We start from the raw sequence: 23,604 nt of genomic DNA, 5'->3' as shown, positions 1-23,604 counted from the left end.
CTGTAGGGGAAGATTCATTCTCTTGGTCAATCAACAGATTGACTATTATCTACGCACCATCAGTGAAGTCATGGGAGGTGTCACATCTCAATCACAGTCCACAACCTCAAGGAGTGTATAGACAGGTGGGGAGAATGACAAAATAACAACACTTTACAATTCAGTGGGTGATGGCGGTAGGGCAGATAAAAATCTTAAGTAAAACTCTTTTATTAAAGTACCATCAATAAGACCAGATCATTTCTTGATGAAGCCAAGGCTCAGTCCTATTAGTTCCATTAGTTCAGGCAGAGGGAGTGGTAGGAACAAAACAAATTTGATATTGTCTACAAGCATACATATGGCGATACAGGCACATAATCTGGTAAACCTATTGATTTGGATACTTTTGGTTTATTTGTAGGTTTAGGCCCTGGCTTACAAAGCAAATGATGCAAACTTCTAAAATAAGTGTAAGATAATGCCTTTATTTCACATGTGTCTACTTTAAACTGTGACAATTAGCTTCACTAACACAAAGGAATGGTAAACTCTTTATACCTTGTCAACTGTAATTCAACTTGGTAAAAAACTAGGAGTTTGAAAACCTCACTGTCATGGAAGGGCACTCTAAAATACAGCATCTTTGGTCTAGTCCACAATTCCGAGCTTTTTTGGTTGATCGAGCTCCCCCCCACCACTACCATTTTATCTTTAGCTCTTAGAAAGGCTGCTTAACTTGTACTGAAAACTAATGTAAAATGTTTGTGTAGATTAGTTTTCAAGCACTAGATAAGATTGCATTTAATTGTACATTTAAGTACATTGATTTCTATAAGCTCAATGGGTACATAGATCATGCATGAAGAGCATGTTTTAATTACTCTGTGAGTTGTAGCTTCAAAACAATGACTTATTGAAAGACACACCAACATTGAAACTAGAAAAACATTTCAAAATCAAACATTGCTGTCTCTATTCCAAAATGGATATAAAGTATGGAATCCTGGTGGAGAGATGAGCATCGTCCTGTCTCAAGGGGCTTTTATCTGGACTCTCATTTTCAATGAAAAGGGATCCAGAGAACATCGTATAAAGCACTTACCAGAAAGAGCTCAGATAGAAGAGAGGCACCACACTAGCGTTTAATTGAATTACAAAAGAATCGTTTTAGGACAAAATAAGTTATTGATGAAGCATTGCGTAATCAACAAAGATGGATGTTACAATGTTTTTAATCCTCTCAAGTGGTTTGGTTTGCATCTAAAAACCAAGACTCCATCAATGCTGGTGTCTTATCAAGTATATATCACCTTAAAGGAAGTTGCTGGATAGAAAGTGTTCAGTGGCTCTTGCCCTTAACGTGAGCGTCCTGTTATTGCTCAAAAAGATGTATTGGTATCCAATGAAGATATTAGGTGTTAGCACAAATGAAGTGGGATTCCGAAAAATTGGTGCATTTGGAAAGTATCAAGAATGAATATACCGAGAGGACAAACAGCTAAAGTTTATTTCTTCTTTACTGGCTATACAGTTGGCCTTTCCATATCTCAGGTTTCTCACCAGCAAATTCAAACATGGGTCAAAAGTATTGAGGAAAGGAGCAAATCGGTGGCCAAAGCGATGCTCAGAGGCTAAGGGGGAGCGTACAGACTGAGTGGCAATGCATTTGCATCTTCTTATGGGTCATCAGCGTCCTAGAGCTGATTTAGTGCATATGGAGGACGCGCTTTACAAATGCCACCTCCTTTGATGCGAGGGGCATGCGCGCCGCTTCTCTGAGGAGCTGCAAGCCTCCTGGAGCCCATCTCCCACGGATACGCAGAGATGGAGACCTCGGTGTTGTTAGCTGGCTAGCAATTCAATTCTAGTTTCAAGGGAACACGATGCTTCTATAGTACCCAACGTTCATAAATGTCTAAAAAGGCAGTGATTTTAGGGGTAGTATCAAGAGATTATTTAGAAAATGATCTGTTATGGAGCTGAGCGTGAATATTTTGTGGGATTTTCCAGACTGAGTTGCCATTACTGCCTGTTTCAGATTTAGTATAAAGATAGAACCAGGGGCTTGGTGATTTTACTGCTCTAACCTCTGGATATGGCACTGTGATTTACTCTTATTTATCTCGGACATTATAGAGGACTAGAAAGGAAAATATGAGCAAAGCTTCCCTACCAGCAGGATGATGAGAAGACAAAATGCTCATGAAAAGAAAAAAGGGTTGTCTCATGGGCGTTTGTGTAAATTCAAGGAATTAAAGAATAAAGAGAGAACCATGGCAGATCATAGATTACAAGAATCATTTTTGTCAATTTGTGACAATCCTGTTATTAAAAAGGAAACCTATTTCTCCTGTTCCGGAGTCAAGGACACAGTTAATGGTGGCCTCTGTAGCCCCTGTCCAGCAGCATAACAGAAGAGCACTAGGTAGAAAGTGGGCTGGCTTTGTGCCTTGCTCTGACCCATGGAGTGGGGGTAGAAGCGATGCTATTACAGGCTCGAGATCGACGTTAAGAAACCCGACAGCCTCCCCTGTTGCTCTCTTAGAGTCCTAAGAGATCATGGAAAGCGGTCCCCAAGCCCACTGCGATCGAGTCAAGTCAGATGTACAGACCTGAAAGGACAATTAGTGGAACAGCTCCAAAGCTGCCATCTGTACACAAGCAGACGGCCACACCGCTCTCTCATGGAGTGGTTGGTAGGACTGACCCACAAGCCTTTGTGTTAGTAGCTGAATGCTTAATCATGGCACCACCCGAGCTCCCAGAAAGTGGTAAACTTGCCCTCTTACTGAGCTGAGGTGGAGAGTCCTCAGTCGTGCTGCCACCTTAGCTAGGGCCTACAATGTGAGTGAAGCCGTCTTCCACACAGCCTCCGGACAACTGCAGCTGCGCGCGAGTCTCTAAGAGAGTCACCAGGCGATCCCAGGCAGGACTGTGGATCATGGAACAAATAATTGGTTGCTCTTTTAAATCATTCAGTTTGGGTGGGGTTTACTATGCAATTTTAGGAACTAAACAAATACTCTAAGTAGTAGAGATGGTCTGATTTTTTTCTGATTAGTATATTTGCTTCTGGCAATTGATGGAAACATGCATATTAAATGGTCTGTACTAACTGAGAAGGCTTGGTTGTGGTGGGTGCTGGTGGTGAAGAACTGGCTGATTCTCTAGAAACTTCTGTTAGGCGGCTAGTCAGGGACAGACCCAGTCATGAGGAGAGCAACCAGGGTGTGCTCAACATTCTAGGGAAGCCAGCCTCGGATGTAAGTTGAATCTGAGGAGAAGGGAAAACAAAGCAGAGGTCCTTTTGGAATTAAGTCATAGGATTTTCCATACACATAATTCTTTCTCAAGAAAAGCTTAATTAACAAGCATATACTTGGATTAAACTGTTTCAGAGGAGAAAAGCAAAGACCGAGCATCGTGGGAGAGCTCAGGGGCATGGTAACTAGGGAATCAGCCATGAACAGTGGAGAATCAGAAAGCAGTGGCTCTCACACTCACACGCGCTTACAGCCCCAGGTTCATCCTGGCCATTCCCCAGAGGGCGTGCAAGGTTACTAAAGTTTAAGCTAATGACAACATGATATGAAGTGAGTATCCCCAAAAACGGAGGAGGGAGGAAAGCAGAAGAACCATGACACGAGGGTTTAACAGTAGATTGTTGTTGATTTCATTTCTTGAGATGGGCTGTGTAAACATATATAGTATGCATCTTTAAAAACAAAACAAAAAATCACTTCAGATTCCTTATCTTTAAACCTAAATAGTGGTCCGAGTGGCTTAAAAATGTGAGTAAAACGAGTAAATGAGAAACTACTCATAGTTCCGTGCTCCAGAAGCCACTTCATGAACATATATGGAAGCCCAATGCTGTACAGTCTAATTAGCCTTGTTATTGAGTAGAAGGCTACAAACCCTACTCCCCAAGAGTTAGTCCCCAAGAATATTTACAAACGTTCCCCCAAGTCATTTCTCAGACAGAGGGTTCGCTAAGCCGTACACAAACGAGGCAGGAGTCTTCTTGCTCCCACTACAAAAACGTCAGTGGTCATTTTAATGAAGACTCTATGACTTCTAGTTCAAGACAGCAGACTAAACATAGTTAACAACTTTCCCAAAGACTCTTCACAACAGGTAAGTCCACAGCAATGGCGAGTACATTGCAGAGGCTGCTGTAAGATAAGACAGTTTGACACTAAATATCGAAAAGTGGAGAAAACAAGGTCACTGATGTATCCCAGCCTTGGAAAATGTCTTCCAGAGTAGAAATTAGCAAACTATCCCTCAAAAGGAAACCCTATCTCCGCCTCTATTTTAAAATGAAATTTGGTTGGGCACTGCCACTGCCAGTGGTGTAACATTGTCTGTGACTAGGTCTGAACCCGCAGAGTGGAGTAGCTGTAAGGACCACTTGACCTGCAAAGCCTTTCACAGAAGAACAAACAAAACAACAACAGCTTTGCTGACTCTTGATGTTAGTGTGTTCTTGGAAGGAAGCTAACACGGACAAGGAGGACTCTCTCTGGTGTTCCAAAGAACAAGGAGATTTGGGGTTAGGAAAGGTGTGAGACCAGACCTGAGGTGACTGCATGTAAAACCGCCACCAACCACTTACTTCGCGCTAGAGAATGAAACTGTCCCCACCCCCAAACAAACAAAACAAACAACCGAACAAACAAACCAAACCAAAGGCCCATAGAGGGGAAGATCCTAAAAACAAAAATCTCAAAACAACTACAGTAGAACCCCCGATATATGAGAACCCCAGTATATTCGATCACATCTGTATTGACATAATTGGATTTCCACATGAAATGTCAAGAAAAGTTTGCCTCGGAGCTCGAACAAAACATCGAAATCCGACGCAATGCATGTGATTTTTGTAAACAAAAGCAGTTCGTGCTTCGGTCACTCGGCATTAGTTGGCGTTGTTAGAATGCGTTGCTTAAACCTTTTGCAGCTGGGTTCCAAGCGTTTTGCTATAATTTTCTTAGTTTCTGTGGCTCTTTGTATTGTTTTTAGATAAAAACATGGGTCCTAACAAAACGTTTTTGAAAAGAATCGTCATGATAAGGAACTGGTTAACCATGTTATCGATATCGTTGATGACAATTTAGTTAACCCTTTTAGAAAGCAGTTACGGAAACACCAACAGCAGACCACCTTAGACAGATTTTTCTTTTTTATAGAGAAAACCAGCTAGGTGCTAGTGAAAAAAGGCAAAGAAGGGGGGGAACTCCTGAAAAGCAGCTCCAGTTGATTTGATGGAAGGAGATTCCCCTTCCAAACAATGACTCTCTCTCCATCCCTCCTCTCCACATCCGTGTCCACAGGTCAGGTCCTCATCAATCCCAAGGTATGGCCCAGACTGTCGCTGTTAAAAACTTTTTTCATGTGTTTCTTATTTAACTTATATAATTTAACTCTGAACGTATTTACTTTGAAATTTCTGTGTCATGTTTTGTATAAAAAGGCAAGGGTAGGGTAAAAACTTGGTGGTCGAGAACGGATGAATCCGTTTTCAGTTATTTCTTGTGGGAAAAATTGATCAGGAACTCCACTGCCTCGCGTCTCGATGCTCCTTCTAGAGCGGGTTAGCTTCAAGGCCCGGGCTCTATGGTACTTCATGGCCATGGGGTCAGGTCCAGCTCACTGGGAGAAGGTGGGAGGGCAAATGGGGGTGGCGCAAAGGAGTGAAATCTTCATTTCCTTCTAAAAGGAAATACACTCAAATAGAAAAAAAAATACAAGTAAATCAAAGCACAATACTGCTATTTCAAGATAACAATGTAAGCACATTAACTAGTATTGTGAAGGCAGTTGCTAAAAGAAACATAACCCCCCCCCCCCAAAAAAAAACTAGCCACTCACCTCTTGAATGTGGACCTGGAGGACTGGGAGGGAAGAGTCATGAGATGTTTTATGCATTATAAAAATGTTGATGCCTTTTTTTGGGGGGGAAACCACATATATGTATAACCTTGAAAGTTTTTTTTAAAGTATGTTAGTGAGGACTTCTGAACATGACTTACTGAAATTTGAGAGTGGTAGATCTGAGGTTCCCTACCCATCTGTCAGTTTGTCTGCTGTCGTGGTTCCTGTGTTGCTATGAAGCTGAACGCCGTACCTCCAGTGTTTAAAATACCAGTAGGTTTCCCATGCTGGATAGGGTTCAGCAGAGCTTTTAGACTGAGACAGATGATAAAGAAAGGCCAAGCTACCAAGTTCTGAAACAAGCCGGCGAAAGCCTATTGGGTATGTCTGATTTAGTGCTGGGAGGTGAGTCCCTGGAGTTGGAAGGCTCTCTGAACATGCGCGGCCAGGGAAACACACTCGAGCATACCCATGCTGAGAAGATGGTGCGGGACCTGGCTTTGTTTTGTTGAACTGCAGGTCACCGAGCCGACTCAGTGTTAACTACCACCAACATGCCTCGTGGGCATAGAAATCTCCATGTTCAAATTACTGTCACAAAGTCAATCTTATGTCTGCTTAAAGAATGAAATGCCAGAGAGAAAAAGTGTCCCCATCACTCATCTCTCAGTTTATTGCACGTGTCACTTTACGTGTTGCAGTGCTGGAAGCGGTACACTGGTTGTTAATATCGCCCATCTGTGATATGCTAGTGATTCAACCTTGCTTGATAAGAGTGAGAAGGATTTGAGGCACTTGCTGGTGAAAATACAAAAACAAAACAACACCCCCAAACCCCCAAAACTGCACCTACTGTAGGAAGTAAATTCGATGTAAAGAAAACAAAATACTAACAAATGGACCAGCAGATAGAAGTGTAGTAAATGGAGGAAGGAATGAATTTGTCAAGGATTTCATCTTGCTTGGATCCAAAATCAATGCTCATGGAAGCAGCAGTCTAGAGGTCAAATGAAGGGTGGCATTGAACTAGACCTCTGTGGAGCACTGAAGAACAAAGAAGTCACTTTGAGGACGCTGGTGTGCCTGAAAATTCCCCGAGTCCTTTCAATCGTGTCATATGCATGTAAAAGTTGGACATAGCATAAGGGATACCACAGAATTGGTGCTTTTAATTACGATGTTGATGTGGAACATTGGCAGTACCGTGGATTGTCAAACAAACCAGTCAAAAACTGTCCAGTCAGAATGCTCCTTAGAAGCAAGGACGGTGAGACCTCACTTACAGTACTTCGTACATATTACCAGGAGGTACTTGTCTCTGGAAAAGGGCATCGTGCTTGGTAAAGGGACAACTATTAATGGCTGTACTGACAGAGTGACCGCAGCGACAGGCTCCCCAGGGTGGGAGTTGTGAGGATGGCCCAGGGCCTGACAGTGTGGCGTTCCATCGCACCATGCTGTGTGCGAGAACTGGCTCCAGGACACTCGCAACAACAGCAACAGAAGCGACATGACCCTGGTATTTCAAATCTCAGCGGGCTCACCCACGATGGAGCTGGCAATCTATCTGCTTCTAAACACTGACCAGTGAGTAGTAGACGAACATTGTCTGATCTAGTGCCAGAGATATGCCCCTCAGGTTGGAAGGCTCTAAAAGTGCAAGTGGGAAGGAGCTACCTACTCAAAATAGAGCCACAATTAATGATGTGAACGGAGGGAAACTTTTGGGGCCTTTCTCCACTGACGTGGCACAACTCCAAATCAGAAGAAATGTCTGAAAATAACTACTAATGATCAGAAAGTGGAATGTAGAAAGTATGAATCTAGGGAAATTGGAAGTTATAAAAAAATCACGTTGGACAGATAGAGAGATACCTTGGCATTCGTGAGCTCAGTGGATCGCTATTGGCCATTGTGAGGCAATGATATGGTATACTATGTCAGGAATGAAGGGTGTTGCATTTGTCACCAAAAAGAATATTTCAAGATCTATCCTGAGTATAACTCCTGTCAGTGATAACATCCACATACCTATATGGATTATTGGGATTATAGTCCAGTTAATAGTACTATAATTATATGCACCATCCACTGATGCCAAAGATGAAGAAATCAAATACTTTTATGAATTGATGTATTCTGAAATTGATCAAACATGCGATCAGGATGCGTTGATAGCTGTTACATGGAAGGGACTGAAAATAACGTCATGAAGCAAAATGGTATAGAATGGTAAATGGGAAACTAATTTGCTATGTAAACTTTCAACCAAACCACAAGACAGTGTTAAAACAAACAACAACAAGACGAACAACAAAAACAAGAGAGATTGAACAAACGAGGGGAGCAGTGATGGGAGAAGACTGAGTCTAAGCCACATGGAGATCGCCAAGGAATTACAAAACAAATTAAATGGGATGTGAAAGTTGGAAACAAAGAGCAGAAAAACACAGCTTTGTTGATAAAAATGTCACTAAAAATGCTAGACTAACAACCTATTCTTCATAACTACCCCCTTCAAACAACAAAAACAGAAACTGTACACATAGACCTCACTGGATAGAACATACAGGAATCAAATTATCTACGTCTGTGGCAAGAGATAGTGGAAGAGTTCCCTATCATCAGTCATGCCATCTATCACTTATTTCTAGGCAAGTTCAAGTTAAAACTGACGAAAAGTAAAATTGAACCCATGAGGGCTAAAGTACAACCTTGAGTATATATCACCTCAAGAACAGAGTTAATCGGCCAAAAATCAGATGAGTTGTGGGATGACTGACATAGAGGACATCACACATGCACAGAGCAGAGCCGAGATCAGATGGATTCGAAGCCACATTAAAAGATAGAAAGAAGAAGTCAAGAAACCAAACACTTTATCTCACTCATTAACTTTCTGCGTGTGTTGCAAAGCAAAGGTGTCACTTTGAAGGCTCAGGTGTGCCTGGCTGGCAGCCATGGCATCTCATATGCATGCAGAAGGCGAATAATGAATTAGGAAGAGTGGAGAAGTGTTAGTGTTGATTTATAATGTTGGTGAAGGACATTAAATTACTATGGGCTACCACAATAACAAACAAATCAATCTTGGCGGAAGTTCAGACAGAATACCTCTTAGAGCGAGGCTGGTCAGACATCATCTCATGTACTTTAGAAAGACTAGTTCTTTTAGAATAGTGGTCCTCAACCTTCCTAATGCTGCGACCCTTTCAAATAGTTCCTCATGTTGTGGTGACCCCCCCCAACCATAAAATTATTTTTGTTCCTACTTCATCACTATCACATTGCTACTGTTATGAATTGGGCGACCCCTGTGAAAGGGTCGGTTGATCCCAAAGGGGTCGCGACCCACAGGTTGAGAACCAGTGCTATAGAAGCACATACTCTTGCTCTCACGGCTCTGGAGTTGATTTTGACTCACTGGGACAGAGTGGAACTGTGTGTGGGGGTATCGGAGACTGTCACTCTTTATGGGAGGAGAAAGCCTCATCGTTCTCCAGGAGAAGGACAATCGTGCTTACTAAATACAAGGTCATCAAAGAACACGACCTTCCATAAGATCGATTTCTCACCATGGCTTTAACAAAGTGTTCAAACATAGCGTCAGCTGTGAGGACGGTACAGGGCCAGGCAGGGCTTCATAGTGTTGTATGCAGAGTCAGAATGTGTCAGAACTGACTTGACAACACCAAACATCACTAGAGGATGTCAGGATACTGACATCTCAGGGTAGTTCCTTATAATTTTCATAATAAAATGGAAAATATTAGAAGAGGACAAATTAAGTAACAGGTTGTGCCTTATATCATAAGTCATCCGCTGATGACAGGGCAATTTCATGAATAGTTCAGCTTTCCTCTTTGCATGCAAGTATGTTGAAACTATAAGCCTTGATCCAAAAATTAGCCTTAGGAAATACGCAAAACATTATGAAACAAGGGATGCTTTTAAACAAATATGGTGGATAAATATCTCTCAGAATTTATGGTTTCTATGTAAGCCATATTACACTAAATGTAATTTTTGAAATACTTTAAATAATGTTATTACGGTATGTAATGCCCACAAATGACTGCTGGGCTATATAGACTATTAATCAGAAGTTAGATGGTTTCTGGACATGATGGAAATTTTTTCTAAGAAATCTTATTTGGGACCCTGGGCACTAATATTGTGTTGTCAAAACAGCAGAGGAAACTCACTACCCTTTCTCCTGTTTTCCATCCCTTCCCAGGAGGCCCTGCTGACCAGAAAAGAATGAACTCCCCATCTGTCCGTCTTCCTCTTGGGCAGGACCCTACTTCAACTCTTGGGAACAGTGACCATTTCTTTGCATCTACACACACTATTGGCATCTCTTTTTCTAAATGAGACAGAGCCTAGAGCTAGAAATTTTGATGCACGTCTTTCTTGGCTCACATCAATGTCAAATGAGACTGCTCAGCTTTTAAACACCAATGTTTTCACTTTCACATCTGTAGTATCTAGTATTGTTGTTAATTATTGAGGTTTATTTTAGACATGAAATCATTATAAAAACAAAAATTAATTTTGTCCTCAACATGCACTTAATCTTTTAATTTCACCCCCAAGTAGGTGCTTTATTATGAGAAATGAACCCTGGTTAAAAGGAGCCCTCCTGGAGAAGTGTTGAACTGCTAATGGCCAGGTTGGTGGTTCAAATCCACCAACTGCTCCCCTTGAGAATGATGAGGCTATCTGCACCTGTAAAGACTTACAGAAAACATGTACAGGTTCACTAGACTCAACTTTATGGAAATGGGTTTATGGATTATTATGAAAAGAAATAAGATGTATCCATATTCCCCAAGGTTCAACAGCTTTGGGGATCCATTCTCTCCTCTAAGACGGTGCTGACTCCATAATTCCTCTTATTCTAAGTGTAGTAATTAGAATGATTTTAATTTGAGGTTTTTGATGCTTGTAATTTCAGGGCAGCATGAGGGTACAGATGCTGAATAAAGCACCCTAGATAAACAATTGAGTCGCATTCTCCCTAATTTAGCGTTGTAAAAACTAGTGCTTGAAAATGCAATGAGTTAGTTTTAACACCTCACCTCAACTTTTAAGGAACTGTACCTTTGATTTCACAGAGTACTAGTTAATGATGAGTGGTTTCAGAAATACACTCATTAGGAAACTGAAAATCATTTGAAGAGGAATAGTTTCATAAATGGTGTCCTAGCAGTAGTGACTTTAAAATTTAAAATGTAAAATGAAGACTGCAATTTTATATTGTCTCTTTTCCTACATGAAACACTTACAAATCCTAGAAAGAGTGGTTTATAAACACAGACCTCCCCCCATTGCACCGAGTCTACTTCAACTCAGAGTTGAGATGCGGGGTTTGCAAGGCAGTCAGCTTTAGGGAGCCGGCAGCCTCATCTTCCTCCTTAGGTTTGGCTGCTGGGATTAAATCACCAGCCTTGTGGCTAACAGTTCAGCTGTTACTCTATGGTATTTCTGCAATAGTAATTTTCTAATTTGTGTGTTTACAATGACTCATTGATTAAAAAAAACTGTGAAAATAGTAACATATTTTATTTCCTTGCACATAGTTACTTTCTCAGACATTACAAAAATAAATACACACAGATTATCTTATATAGAAGATAAAATTTAAGTTCTTCATCCATTTTTCAGGTAAGGTAACTAATAATTATAAGTATGGAGCTTATTTAAGGTCCTGGGCAAGGTAGAATAATTTAAAATGAAACTGTGAAATCAGAAAGAGTTCCAGTTGCCTCTATTTCAGTACACCTTTCTTCATATTTTATCACCTTTTAGAGGCTGTTTCTGTATTTTCATATGAAATATACTTCAATTATAATTTGGATAGACATCCAACTAATTGCATATGATAATCAATATGTAGAAACTAGAAGTAAAAAATCATAAAAACAAAACGTGGGCACATCCAAAGAGTAATGCCCATTTTACAGTTTTCTGTGAGATGGGCATGTGTATTTAAAAAATTGTCCCTAGATAATTTATCATGTGAGACCACCCCTGAGAAGGAATACTGGAAACAAATTAGGAAAATGTCAGTTTCACGAGTTCATGGAATCTAACTAATAGGGAAGGTCCGTAAATTGACACACAAATGATACCAAGAGTTTCTCCCAAATAATTTTAATCTGATACTCCAAGTGTGTGTGTGGGGTGGGGTGGGGGGGACGGATAAGTTTTCATTTTCAAATTAAAGACATATAAAGAAGTTCCTCAAAATTACCTGGGTGGGGTGGGCAACAGAACAACAACTCAGGTGCTTTTCAAAAGCACCAAGGGGCTTACCTGTTTCCATCTTTCCATCCTGGGCGGCAGGTCCATCGGGAATCACGCTCTTCACCTGCAGAAACTCATCGGGCTCGTCTCCGCCAATGATGGTGAATCCAAAACCCATGTTGCTCTTTTTCAGGGTGGTGCTGAGGAACGTCCCCTTCAACTGGGAGGCATCCCGGGTGAACAGTGGCTTTTCTAAACCGGCCAATAGAAGTTAAAAAGGAAAGGCACACTCAAGGCGGGTTCTCTCACAAGCAAAAGGCAGCCAGCCAAGCAGCAATCCCCGGGCCACATGGGGGCGTCCTACAGGGTACAGGCAAGCAGGTGGTGGCCACGACCAGAGCAAACACTTTCCGTGCCTTCTGCAGATGCAGAGCATCCTGAGCTTCTAGGAAAAGGTGGAAGGCGGCCTGGTTTGGAGAGAGACTCTACTCAAGTGAGTTTCCATTGAGTAAATTGGCCCGCCCCGGTGGAGCAGTGGGTACGTGCTCAGCGGTTCACCCCACCACGTGCTCTGTGGGAGAAAAACGAGGCAGTCTGCTGACTCTGAGATGAAACCCCGGCGAGGTAGTTGTACTCTGCACTGCAGTGTTGCTTTGAGTGGCAACTGGCTGGAAGACAAAGGCTTTGTGTTGGGCGGACACTTAAAAAGCCAGGAATCCACAGGTTATTAGAACCTTCGGGTAAACCACCCAAAGCATCCAGACACCTCTGGATGTGTCCTTGTTGTTTTCTGACAGATTCCAAGCAGGAGGCAAGTGTCAGTGACTAGTCCTGAATACTGGACAGGGTTTCCCTCACGGAAAATAGTAGGAGCGCAGCACTGAGACATGTGCAGGTATAAGAAAACGGGGGGACACGAGCACATCTTTCCTTGCCAGATTATGTAGAAAGAGTACCCGGACTTGGGATGGAGTTAACTTCTACTTTTCCTGCTCGAAAGTGAGGCACTGTGAGATTCACTAGATAAATCCACATCCACGGACTCAAGGGTTTTTAGTAAACTCTAAGATATGAGCAAAAAAGCAAGCCTTCTATTTCTAGACAGCAACGATGAGTGTAAAGGTAAAACATTCTGCCACAATATAGCGACACATTTCAATCCCTTCCCTCCGTGATCAGTATAGAAGCTGAACCCCTTCAAAGGGGTTTGTCCACTATTTTGTTATAGTTATGCTTTTTGTGCTATGAGCTATGAGAAATGCATCGCTAAACACACTACATGCTTTAAAAAATCTTGTCTCTGGCAAGATGCTTTTTAGTGGCTATTGCATTTTGAGAGAGATGCTTTGGCGTACGTGGTTTGCCAAACAATAAGCCATCAGACTGGAGTTGTACGTTATCTCTTCACATGTCCATAGAGCTCCAGGAAGAAACAGACAGAGTTTCCTTAAAACAGACACCAAGACTGCGCATCGTCTTTGCAGCCCCTCTTCCTTTTTGCACGTACTGTCTGCCCGGAGAGTATCTCCACAGCAGACCTTCACAGTCATTAGGATGGTGCCGCAGTGCATGGTGCGAAAATCCTCGACCTCTCCCGGGCAGCGTGGGGGCAGGCGGATTTGAGCCTATGTAAGGGCGATGGGGAGCTGTCCGCTGTCACAGAGGAGAACAAGCCTCATTCTTGTGCTTGGTCTTTCAAGAGCACACGATTGAGTATCTAGGAATCCCTGCAGCTGACAGGACCACTGTCCAAACCCCACTCCCCTCCACCTGGGGACATCCTGTCAATCCCTGTCACGCACTGCCCCGGGCTTCAACGTAGTCTCTGGTTGCTAAATGCCGGGGTGAGAGACAGGGAGGATGCCCAGCTCCTGCTAGGAGGGGGCGGTGAGGACAGCAAATCAATTATTTGGCCTGGTCCAAGCTAAGGGCATTTCTCAGGAGGCCAGTGGAGAGACCCTTTCCCCTGGGGAGGGAGCCCTCGCGGGCAGGCGCAGGGCAATACCTCGGAAACCTGGGGCCGGCAGGGGCTTTGTTCCAAGTTCCGTGTGGGGCATGTTATGCTGCTGTAGCTTCCTTTTTGCTTCCAGGACCGGGTTTTCGAACTGCGTTCTTCTATTTATGTGGCTGAAAAACAAAAGGGAAAAAACCCATTCACATTAAGGTAAGGCCGGGACAAAGTCCTTTTAGGGAACATATGTATGGGTCTACAGAGAGCTGGCCTGTCGCAGGCACCTTATCTGATCACAGTCAAGTGCCTTCCCCACGGGTCAGGTCTCTGCTGCTGCTGGACTTGGGACGACACCAGTTTCTCACTGGCTCTGCCGTGTGTTACTGCTTTAAATTATGGGTGATTCAGCTCCAAGAAGAGTGTATACTTTTGTTTTCTGGGCAACGGTTAGTCTGAGATGGATATGATGGATGAAAACAGAATGGTCGGCAAATGAAATCAGTACTGAAGGATGTTAAAAGAAAGACTTATTATCTCAACTTAGCAAGTCCCCATGTCAAACATCAAACCCGGAAGGTAAATTCATGGGTGTAGCACTGAGAGGACAGTCACACTTTCTGAATCAGGCAGACTTGAAAGGGCTGGGATCCAGGAGGAAAGAGTCACAAATATGCTGGTGGAAGTTAGGCCTCTGGCGGTTAGGCATCAGCTGCAGACACTGGAGCCCACGAGGGGTGGAGTCTTTGTACCCGAGTAGTGCTTGCAGAGGTCAGACGCAGAAGTGGTTCGGGGCAATCATGGCTCACCGAAACCAAAGGCCTGGGGTATCAGAAAATGATTCGTCCTTGTATCACATTCTTGCATACACAAAACGTACATTCTGGTATCACGCGGTTTGACGTGCCGAGGGCACATTTGTCTGGAGGGTGGAGCCCAATAACCCTGTGCAACGGCAGCTTCCATGTTGGTCCTTCCCTTGAGGCTATAGATACCCCCCAAAATGGCTGGTGATGCATTGGGTTTTGGTCTTTGTAGAATTTAGGCACGAGAACATGAAAAGGAGAGAGGTGTAGAAGATAAAATGGCAATTCACTATGTCAGGTGCTATATGCATAATTTCCCTAATTAGGCCTCAGAACCACCCAGTCTTGAATTCTGATTATTCCCAGTTTAAAGACAAAGAGACTGTCACACAGATAGTTTGAGTGAAGTGTCCTAATCACATCCCTCATGAGTAGAAAAGCTGAGGTTTGTATCCATTGTTAAAATTCATCTCTTAGCTAGGGACCTTTTCTTCTCAATCCACGTTTTCAGTTTGGCAAGTCCATACTTATGCAACATACACACACAAGCACAAACATGCATACTCCAGCAGATCATTCATTCTGCTCTCTCCTCACGCACGCAACGGAAAGGACACAAAAGAAGCAAAATCTCAAGAGCCAATGGTTTGTTTTCATAAATCAAATAATTCCTGACAGAACCATGCTGGGCCGACTGCCATATTTAAGAGTCCCTCAAGGGAAGCAGGATAGGATCGTTGCCTGCAATTCTGGATTCAAATTCCTGCACTACCATATTGGACAGATTGTGTGATTCAGGGCAAGGACCTTGGGTTGCACAGGGGCTAAGCACTTGACCACTAAATGAAAGGGCAGCTTCCATAAAGATTTACCCCCTTGGCTGGTCTATGGGCAGTTCTACACTGTCCTAAGGGTCTCCATGAGTTGGAATTCAACTTGATGGCAATGAGTTTGTTTTTTTGTTGGGTGAACTTGAGCGCGTTATCACCCAAGCCTCGGTGTCTTTATTTGCAATACGAAGCAATCTTCCGTCTTCCTAGGGCTGTCGTGAGAATGGAGTGAAGTAATGAATGGCAGCACACGTTTCCACTATAGTCACACTCCAGCGTTGCTGGCAGCTTTCACGGTGATTACCATCCCCTCCCATCGTCTTAAGGACTACCATGATTATCGCATGCTGAGCCCATTGGAGAGACTCTGCTGGGAGGCCTGAGCCTCTGGTACTGCCTTGGAGAGAAATGCTTAACACAGGGTTCTTGAATAGTAAAACTCACATGGATGTAGTTTACATAGACTTGGTTCCATGTGAAATATTTCTGTGAAGACTAGTCTGCCACGGTAATGTTCCTGAGCATCAGAGAAGTCACTAAGATCTGGGGGTGGGATGAACAATCGCTTGTGAGCTGCCAAGGATTCCACGCTCCACACACTGTGACCGCACCTCTCGACTTTTATTTTGGAAGAAGCAGAATTGAAAGGCTCTCTCTCTTTTCCTCCATTTTCATCTAAGTTCCTTGGGAAACTCCTTTGGGCTCACCCTGCTGCCGGACGACATATTATTCCCGACTTTGCCCTTACTTATCTCTAACTTCATGTGGGGCTGCATCACCGCATCCACCCTGCTTCAGAGGCACCTGAAGGCGCTCTGATAGGCAACACCCATCACAGTTCTTATCTTGGTGGGTGATAGCCGGTAGATCAGTGCACGGAGCTCAATGCAGGGCAGCTTGTGTTGGAGGAGCTCCTTGGCAAATTACTAAGCCCTCTAAGCATCTGTAAACTCATCTACAACATGAGGACATGAGTATCCACTTCACGGGCTGCTGTACAGGTAAGAGAAGGAATGTTTGCAATGCACTGATAAACAGGAAGGACTCTGTATTGCAAGTGTAGTCATCCTTTGTAAGTCCTATGGTGCTGCTGTGGTGACTACCATCATCACCAAGGCAATGGATGTTCTGTCGATCCACCCACCTAGCTCCGTCCCTTACGCCTGGAGGCACAGGGGCTAATAATGGGGCTGCTAACTGGCAAGCTCCGCAGTTCGAACCCAGCGCCAATCCATGGGAGAAAGAGGAGGCTTTTTATTTTTGGAAAGAGTGACATTCTCAGAAACCCACACAGCGAGTTCCCCTGTGTCTTATGAGTTTGCCGGGAGCTGGAATCAACTCGGTGGCAGGGAGTGTTTTAAGCTCTCCCTCGTACACTCCCAGAATGCATCCTTTCCCCTGGCCCTCACAAATCTCCCTGTCTTAGTCAGTTTCTTTATTTTCGGATGCTCGACCTCATTGTGAAGAGGATCGGAGGCACCCTTTAAACATCTGCATATATATTATAAAACATTTCCAAGTTCAGCCATTTTGACAGGTATAATTCACTAACGTTGATTATATTCTTCATGTAATGAAATCATTGTCCTTGTCCAAATTATGGTCTCCCTAAAGAGTATCTCCCCGTCTCTGTCCTGGAGAAGTCACTAATAGGCTTTGGCTTCTGTATACTTTTCTGTTTCATAAGTGAGATAATAACAGTGCTTATCCTTTTGTGACTGACTTATTTCCCTCCGGATACTCTTTTCAAGGTTGACTCAGCCTGTACCCCATAACAGGACTTCATCCCTCATGGAGCTCCTTCTAAGGACAACAGCATAAGTAAACAGCAATCAGGATCAAGTTAGATGGAGGCCACTAGACAATATTGGTAACAATAGAGTTCTGTTTGTTTACTTGGTATAAATCGCAAGGTTACCTCTGAATTTTTAAGCAGATAATCCAAAGAGGATTGGGCTATATTGTTCAAAATATTTAGAAGATAAACCACGTTAGTTGTTTAGAAGGCCATAGTATTTGTTATTAAAATTGCAGAGCGATTTCTCACTGGGCCCTAAATCATGATGTTTCAAGGATATAATAAGCCCCCTGCTGCTCCTGCTGGTGTCAGCGGAGTCAGAGGTTCTAACCACGCAGATCTTCCGAGGGAGAAACATGAGGCTGTCTGCTCTCGTGGAGACTCCGAGCCTTGGAAATCCCACACAGGCTCACTCTGAGCAGGAATCAGCTCCTTAGCAGTGGGTTGCAATTGATTGCTTTTCTTTCTTTTTTGTGGGTGATGTAGTACACACCACCTGAAATGGTTTCACACATATTCCATCATGAAGGGATCCTGGCTCTGTAGTGGGTGATCCTGGGGCTGCTAACTGCAAGGTCACCAGCCACTCCCAGGGGAAAGATGAGGTTTTCTCTTCCTGTAAACGATTTGTAGCCTCAGAACGCCAGAGAGCAATGCTACTCTACCAAACAGAGTCACTATGAGTCAGCATTGATTTGATGGCAGTGGGTGTGCGTTGTTTTTTTTGTTTTGTTCAGATAGCAGTCTTCTAATGCTGTGTCTTAATGATGGACTTTCATGTTGGTTTACTTCCCTAGACAATGCTCTCTCCATGGGGAGTCCATGTGTTACCCCTTTTTGCAAAGTCAGATCTAACAGAGTGTAAGACAATAATTACTGAGTTACACCCTTCACTGATGAATGTATGTTTGAAGACATTTACTTTCAAACACAGATGACTACGTTTTAAGACTAGAGCCAGAAAGAGTGTCAGATTGTGCTGAATTTCCTCATTTCCTGGATGTTCGATTTCTGTTTTAATCATGGTTCAACACATACTCAAAATTATCCTTAAAAATATATCTTTGGGAAACAATCACATTAAGAACGTTGTGGTTCAGTTGGGTTCTTCCAGCTCGCCACCTGCATGGGATGATTTATTTAGCCCGGGACCGTGCAGCCACCTGCTCCAGAGACCCGATACTAAGCTCTCTTTCACCAATCAAGTGGGTTTCTAGAGCTCACAGCAAGGAAAATTCCAATAACTCCTCTGTCATGCCTAGGGTCAAACAGCGGAAGCTGGATATAGCTTTAGTATGCGAAGCTAATTGCTAGAGAATATTTCCACGGTCACCAATGAAGTCATTCATTTAAGAGTCTTTTATTAAAAAACTCTCCCAAGTTCTAAAAGACCGATCACAAAGAAATGTGATTGTGGATGAATAGGGCAGTCTTGTCTTCCTTGTATGTATTTACAAAATGAATAGTTTCAAGGCTTTTTAGCAAGGATCCAAGGGTCTCACAATGGGAACAAAGGATGTGAATGACAAATGCCAGCACCATCCTCACTGTTTCACTTCTGTGAGATAATTACTAACTATCTCAAACAGCTACCCTGCAGAACATGAGCCTGAAAAGCTACCCAAGGCCTCTTACTTCTTTTTTGGTATCTAAATGATCGGCATATTTGATCAACTAATCTTTAAGTGTTAAGGACAAAGTGGGTCAGAGACATAAGAAGCCGTAATATCCTGATGCCATTTTCCATGAACAGAAGGAAAGGTTTTTCCTTTTGGGAATGACAGAGGGACCAGGATACTCAAGGATGACATTCTACTGCTTCCTATCTTTGCCCTGGATTCACCGACCTGAAGCCAAAGACTCTCCTTTCAACATGGATTAGACACTTACAACAGGCTCACACATGGCAGTGGCTTATAATTCTGGCTGCACCTGAGCAGGTTTAAAACAAATAACAAAATAAAACCAAACCCCCCAAACACAGAGCACTCAAGCCCTACCCTAGGTCAACTGGATCTGAATCCTGGATTCAGGTAGGGCCTTCCCAGACAGTTATGCTTGTGGTAGTGGGGCTGCAGGATATCCTGAGTTAGAAGCTGGGAAAGTGTGGAAAGGGAGGGAATCAGGAATCCCTGGCCTGGGAAAACACACCAAGCATCTTGTCCCCATAGGTAGTCTCAGGGAAGAGTATGAGGAAATGTTATTTTGCTTCAGAAGGAGGGTTGGTGCCATCAAAGGTTTCAGACAGGCACAGAAGAGAAGAAATAGTTGGATGCACGCGTTTTGAGGCTACATTGCCAAGGTGAACACCAGGTCAGCGTCCTTTCTGATCGCCACCTCCTTCACTGTGGAATAGAGGGGAACGATAGATCTGAGCCCCCCAGTGTGCAGAAGATGGGTTCCCTGGGGCTTCTCAGAGCCACCGTCTCGGACACCTTAGTACTTCATCTCTATTGCATTCTGTCCGTTCCCCACGTTGCCTCCCCTGGGATTTTAGGAAAGGGTGCTTTGGGTACACAGCCTTGAGTGATGTGTTTTGTGCCCACAGGGCCACCATTCAAATGGTCAACAGTTTAGAAAGTAATCTTCTTGGGCCAACGTGCAAGAGGGGCGTGAGAGTAACTTTTGAGCAAAGATTGTGCCACAGATCAGTTATTCCTGAAGGGGCAGGGTGGTAGCTCCATTCGATTGCTTCCAGGCGTGCTTTAACCAATGCTCAGCCCAAATTTGTTGAGTCAGCGCGAGGATGGAGGCAAGCCTGCACAGAAGGTGCTAGCTCTCCCCGGTTCAGCCTTCACTCTCTCGTAGAACACGTACTGCGGCAGTCAGGTCAGACAAGATGTCAAACTCAGGGACAGCTCAGATCATGCAACGAATCCACATTTCGGCAAAGACGCAGGGGCCCTTTCACTGCTGGGACTCTTTTGAGACTTTCTGATGACCGAGAAGCAGCCGCCCCATTGGAGAGTTGAGCGATTTAGCTGTTAGTGGCTGAGCAGCAGTGTCTGCTGGCTTGTGTTACCACAGAAAGGTGTTCCTGTGGAGCAGGGCACGTGGGGGCATCGGAGAGGTGGTCACCTGGCACAGGAGAAGGAGGATGGCCTTGGAGGTTAGGGGGTCAGCTACACCATCTTGCCCCTTTGGGAGTTCCCAGAAATGGAATCAGAAAGCATGAATTTCCTGGGTGCTTGGATTTCCCCAGGCTGGCTCTGGCCCCAATGTCAGCTCCCACGTTTCTGCGTGGTCCGGGACGTCTGTAGGTTTTCACATCCGAACCCCTGGGTGCAGCTGGCCTGACCAATGCAAGGCCAAAGCGTGCACTGCACACTTCTGGTCCTATACTCACTGCAACGCACGCCTGGAGAGGAGGCTGTTGCATTTTCCAATAACGATTCTGGAAAAGTGGAACCGGAGCTACCTCCTTCTTTGGAAACAAATCAGACAATAACCTTTGTTCGAGGGTTGACAGTCTCCCCAGCAGGCAGGGTAACGTAATCGGGTACTTGGTGGCTGCAGTTCCCTTGTTTGCATTCCTAGTCTAATTCCACTGCGTCCTGGGCACGTCACTTGGTCTCTGCACTTCAGGGATTTTCCACATTTCTAAAGTCAGGATAAACATGATACCTCAGAGAGTTCTTGGGCATACCAAGTGAGTTAAAATGAACAAGCCACTGAGAACCGAGCCTGGCTTGCAGCAAGGATTCAGTAAGTGTTGGCGATCACGATTCATCAAATATTTGCTCCTTAAATACTCTTTGGGAGCCACTGCAGCGAGGGCTTTAAGGAGGGAGAGGGGGCAAATAGACACAGCAGGGACAACACTGAAACAGGGCCATCTATAACCCAGGAATTATAGAGTGCAACGGAGGCCTTATCGTCTGTTGAAAAGCCAAACTTTAACAGTGCTAATTTGAAGCACCCCAAACCCAACTCACTGTCACTGAGTGGATTTAAACCCATGGTGACCCTATAGGACAGGGCAGAACTTCCCCTGTGGGTTCTGGGTCTGTAACTCTTTAGAATAGTAGAAATCCTCATCTTTCTCCCATGGGATTTAAAGTCTACTCTTTTAAATATACTTTATTTTAAAATGTGATCTTTAGATAAATGGAAAAAATTAAATCAATTATATGTAGAGGCTTTTTAAAATAAAGCAATAATTTAATCATTGACTCTAATCTTGGCTTTTGAAAAATTTCCTCCCAGTCTCACACTTAGGTGATAATTTTCTTTCTATGGAAGTCCATTCATGATTTCCTAGTGGACCTAAGAGGCATGTGAGTTTGCTTTGTGCATGCGACTGGGAAGACTGGGTCATTCACGGGCGTCTCTTTCATCCACTTTCCTGACCATGTGGGTGCTGACTTGGGCATAGACCACTCAGAGGAGACGGGAATCCAGATATTAACATTGAAATAAAGCTAGCAATCTAAACTAGAGATCCTAGTCTCTACTTCCCAAGGAAAATGCAGGTATATTTTCAAATAAATGCGCTTCCGCCTTTGCATTAGTAGTAATGCTAATTATTTACTGAAGAAGAGATTGATCTGTCATATGTATTTGATGTACATTTTACACACAAGGGAATATGTCACTGAGCCACTATTATTTACTAATGTCATGGAAAATTTGATAGTTTACTCATAGCAGTAATGAAAATGTGCACTGTCAGTTCTGCCACGAAGCCCCTGGGACCTACAAGATGCAGAGACTCAATTTCATACATTTTAGAGCCAGTAGGCATGCATTGAAAAATATATTTCATAGCCACCTATTTTTGCTCTTATAAAACATTTTCTAAAGTGCTATTGCTGTGTGTAAGAGGAGGTCATTGATATCAAAGGCATTTTAACCTTTGTTTCTAGATTCTGTGAAAGCAGCACATTATAAGCCGAGAAACAGAACAGCGCTTACCTAGAGAAAAATGCAAGCACTCCATATTTTAGGATCTTTCTGTATCAGAGACAAGAACAAGTACTGTTCCACTGGAATTACCACTAACTCTGTCATCACAATCACTGAACAGTCTCGTATATAAATACTCATTTACCAAACAAGGACACGAAGAGACGTCTGTCACAACCTCTTCACCGAAGGGCCTTAAGCTCCAGTGGGGAGTATGTTGGGTCACCTAACACCTCAGTCTGCTTATAAACCTGGACGGTTCTGGGTCAACTAGGATGAACTGGCAACCCCCAAAATAGCCAGAACAATTTAGCATTAGGTAGAAAGGGCTGAAATTGAGAGGAAGAAATGTCAACTTAGCCTGATGTTCATGAAAAGCCGCTTAAAGGATGTGGCAAATGAGCAGACCTTTGAAGCCGGGATGCATTTGCCAGGTGGTAAGATGATGGTGAACACAGAGGTGTTCAAACTAGTAAATTCTGTCTCGCTGGAGGATAGGAATCCCACACACTAGAGGTGACTTTGTGAGTGTGACAGGGTGATAGGAAGCACGGTGATGAGGGGAGTCACAGATTGGGTGTACCATTCAGAGTCATAGCATGACGCTTAGTGTTGTGTGAGGACCTCGTGTGAGTTATCTTTCTTCCTATTGCCAATACTACCATGGTACTTGTACCACAAGTACATAATCTTATGTCAAGTTGAAGCCATCTAAAAGGATGGCCGTGGAGTTGATCCTGCTATCAGGTTGCAGCCTGATGGCTTCCCTTGGAAGTGCACCGATATGTAGCGTTCTGGAGGCAGCCTTCTCTCTCTCTCTCCCTCTCTCCTCCCTTCACTAGAGTCCTGTCATGTTTTCCACTGATGTTGGATCCACACGACTATCACCCACAGGCCTGTAATAGGCATCATTGCATGTGGCTGAAGTCTGAAGGGGGACTTATGAACTTATGTATCGAACGTATGGACTGGTATGTTTTCTTGCTGTATAATTCTGTCTTGATAGAAAGCTCTTTCTTATACATATATGAGTGTAACTAGATTTGTTTCTCCAGTCAACCTGGTCTTACACACTACTCTACTAGCTTCACAGACAAACATAGCTTTGAACGTTTCCACCATGGAGCAGGTGACTTATTCCTGAGTTGGGAGAATAAGATGAGCATCACTAGATCAATGAGATAGGGAATTTGTGGTGTTGTCTAGGAC

The 23,604-nt window shown here is 43.6% G+C and overlaps 1 protein-coding gene across 1 annotated transcript in view; it reads right to left on the bottom strand.

The window, feature by feature from the left end:
* MAGI2 (membrane associated guanylate kinase, WW and PDZ domain containing 2) overlaps window positions 1-23,604 on the bottom strand; it is a 1,549,501-nt gene that overhangs the window by 372,334 nt on the left and 1,153,563 nt on the right. Inside the window, exons 8-9 of the mRNA XM_075558486.1 lie at window positions 14,114-14,235; window positions 12,178-12,360 (exon numbers count right to left, since the gene is read on the bottom strand). Coding sequence (XP_075414601.1) covers window positions 12,178-12,360; window positions 14,114-14,235 — 305 coding nt within the window. The remainder of the gene's footprint in view (window positions 1-12,177; window positions 12,361-14,113; window positions 14,236-23,604) is intronic.

This window comes from Tenrec ecaudatus, chromosome 9 (genome assembly GCF_050624435.1).
Source record: "Tenrec ecaudatus isolate mTenEca1 chromosome 9, mTenEca1.hap1, whole genome shotgun sequence".
Classification (NCBI taxonomy): Eukaryota; Metazoa; Chordata; class Mammalia; order Afrosoricida; family Tenrecidae; genus Tenrec; species Tenrec ecaudatus.
The sequence above is the reverse complement of the archived record's forward strand: the minus strand, read 5'-3'. Positions and strand labels throughout refer to the sequence as shown.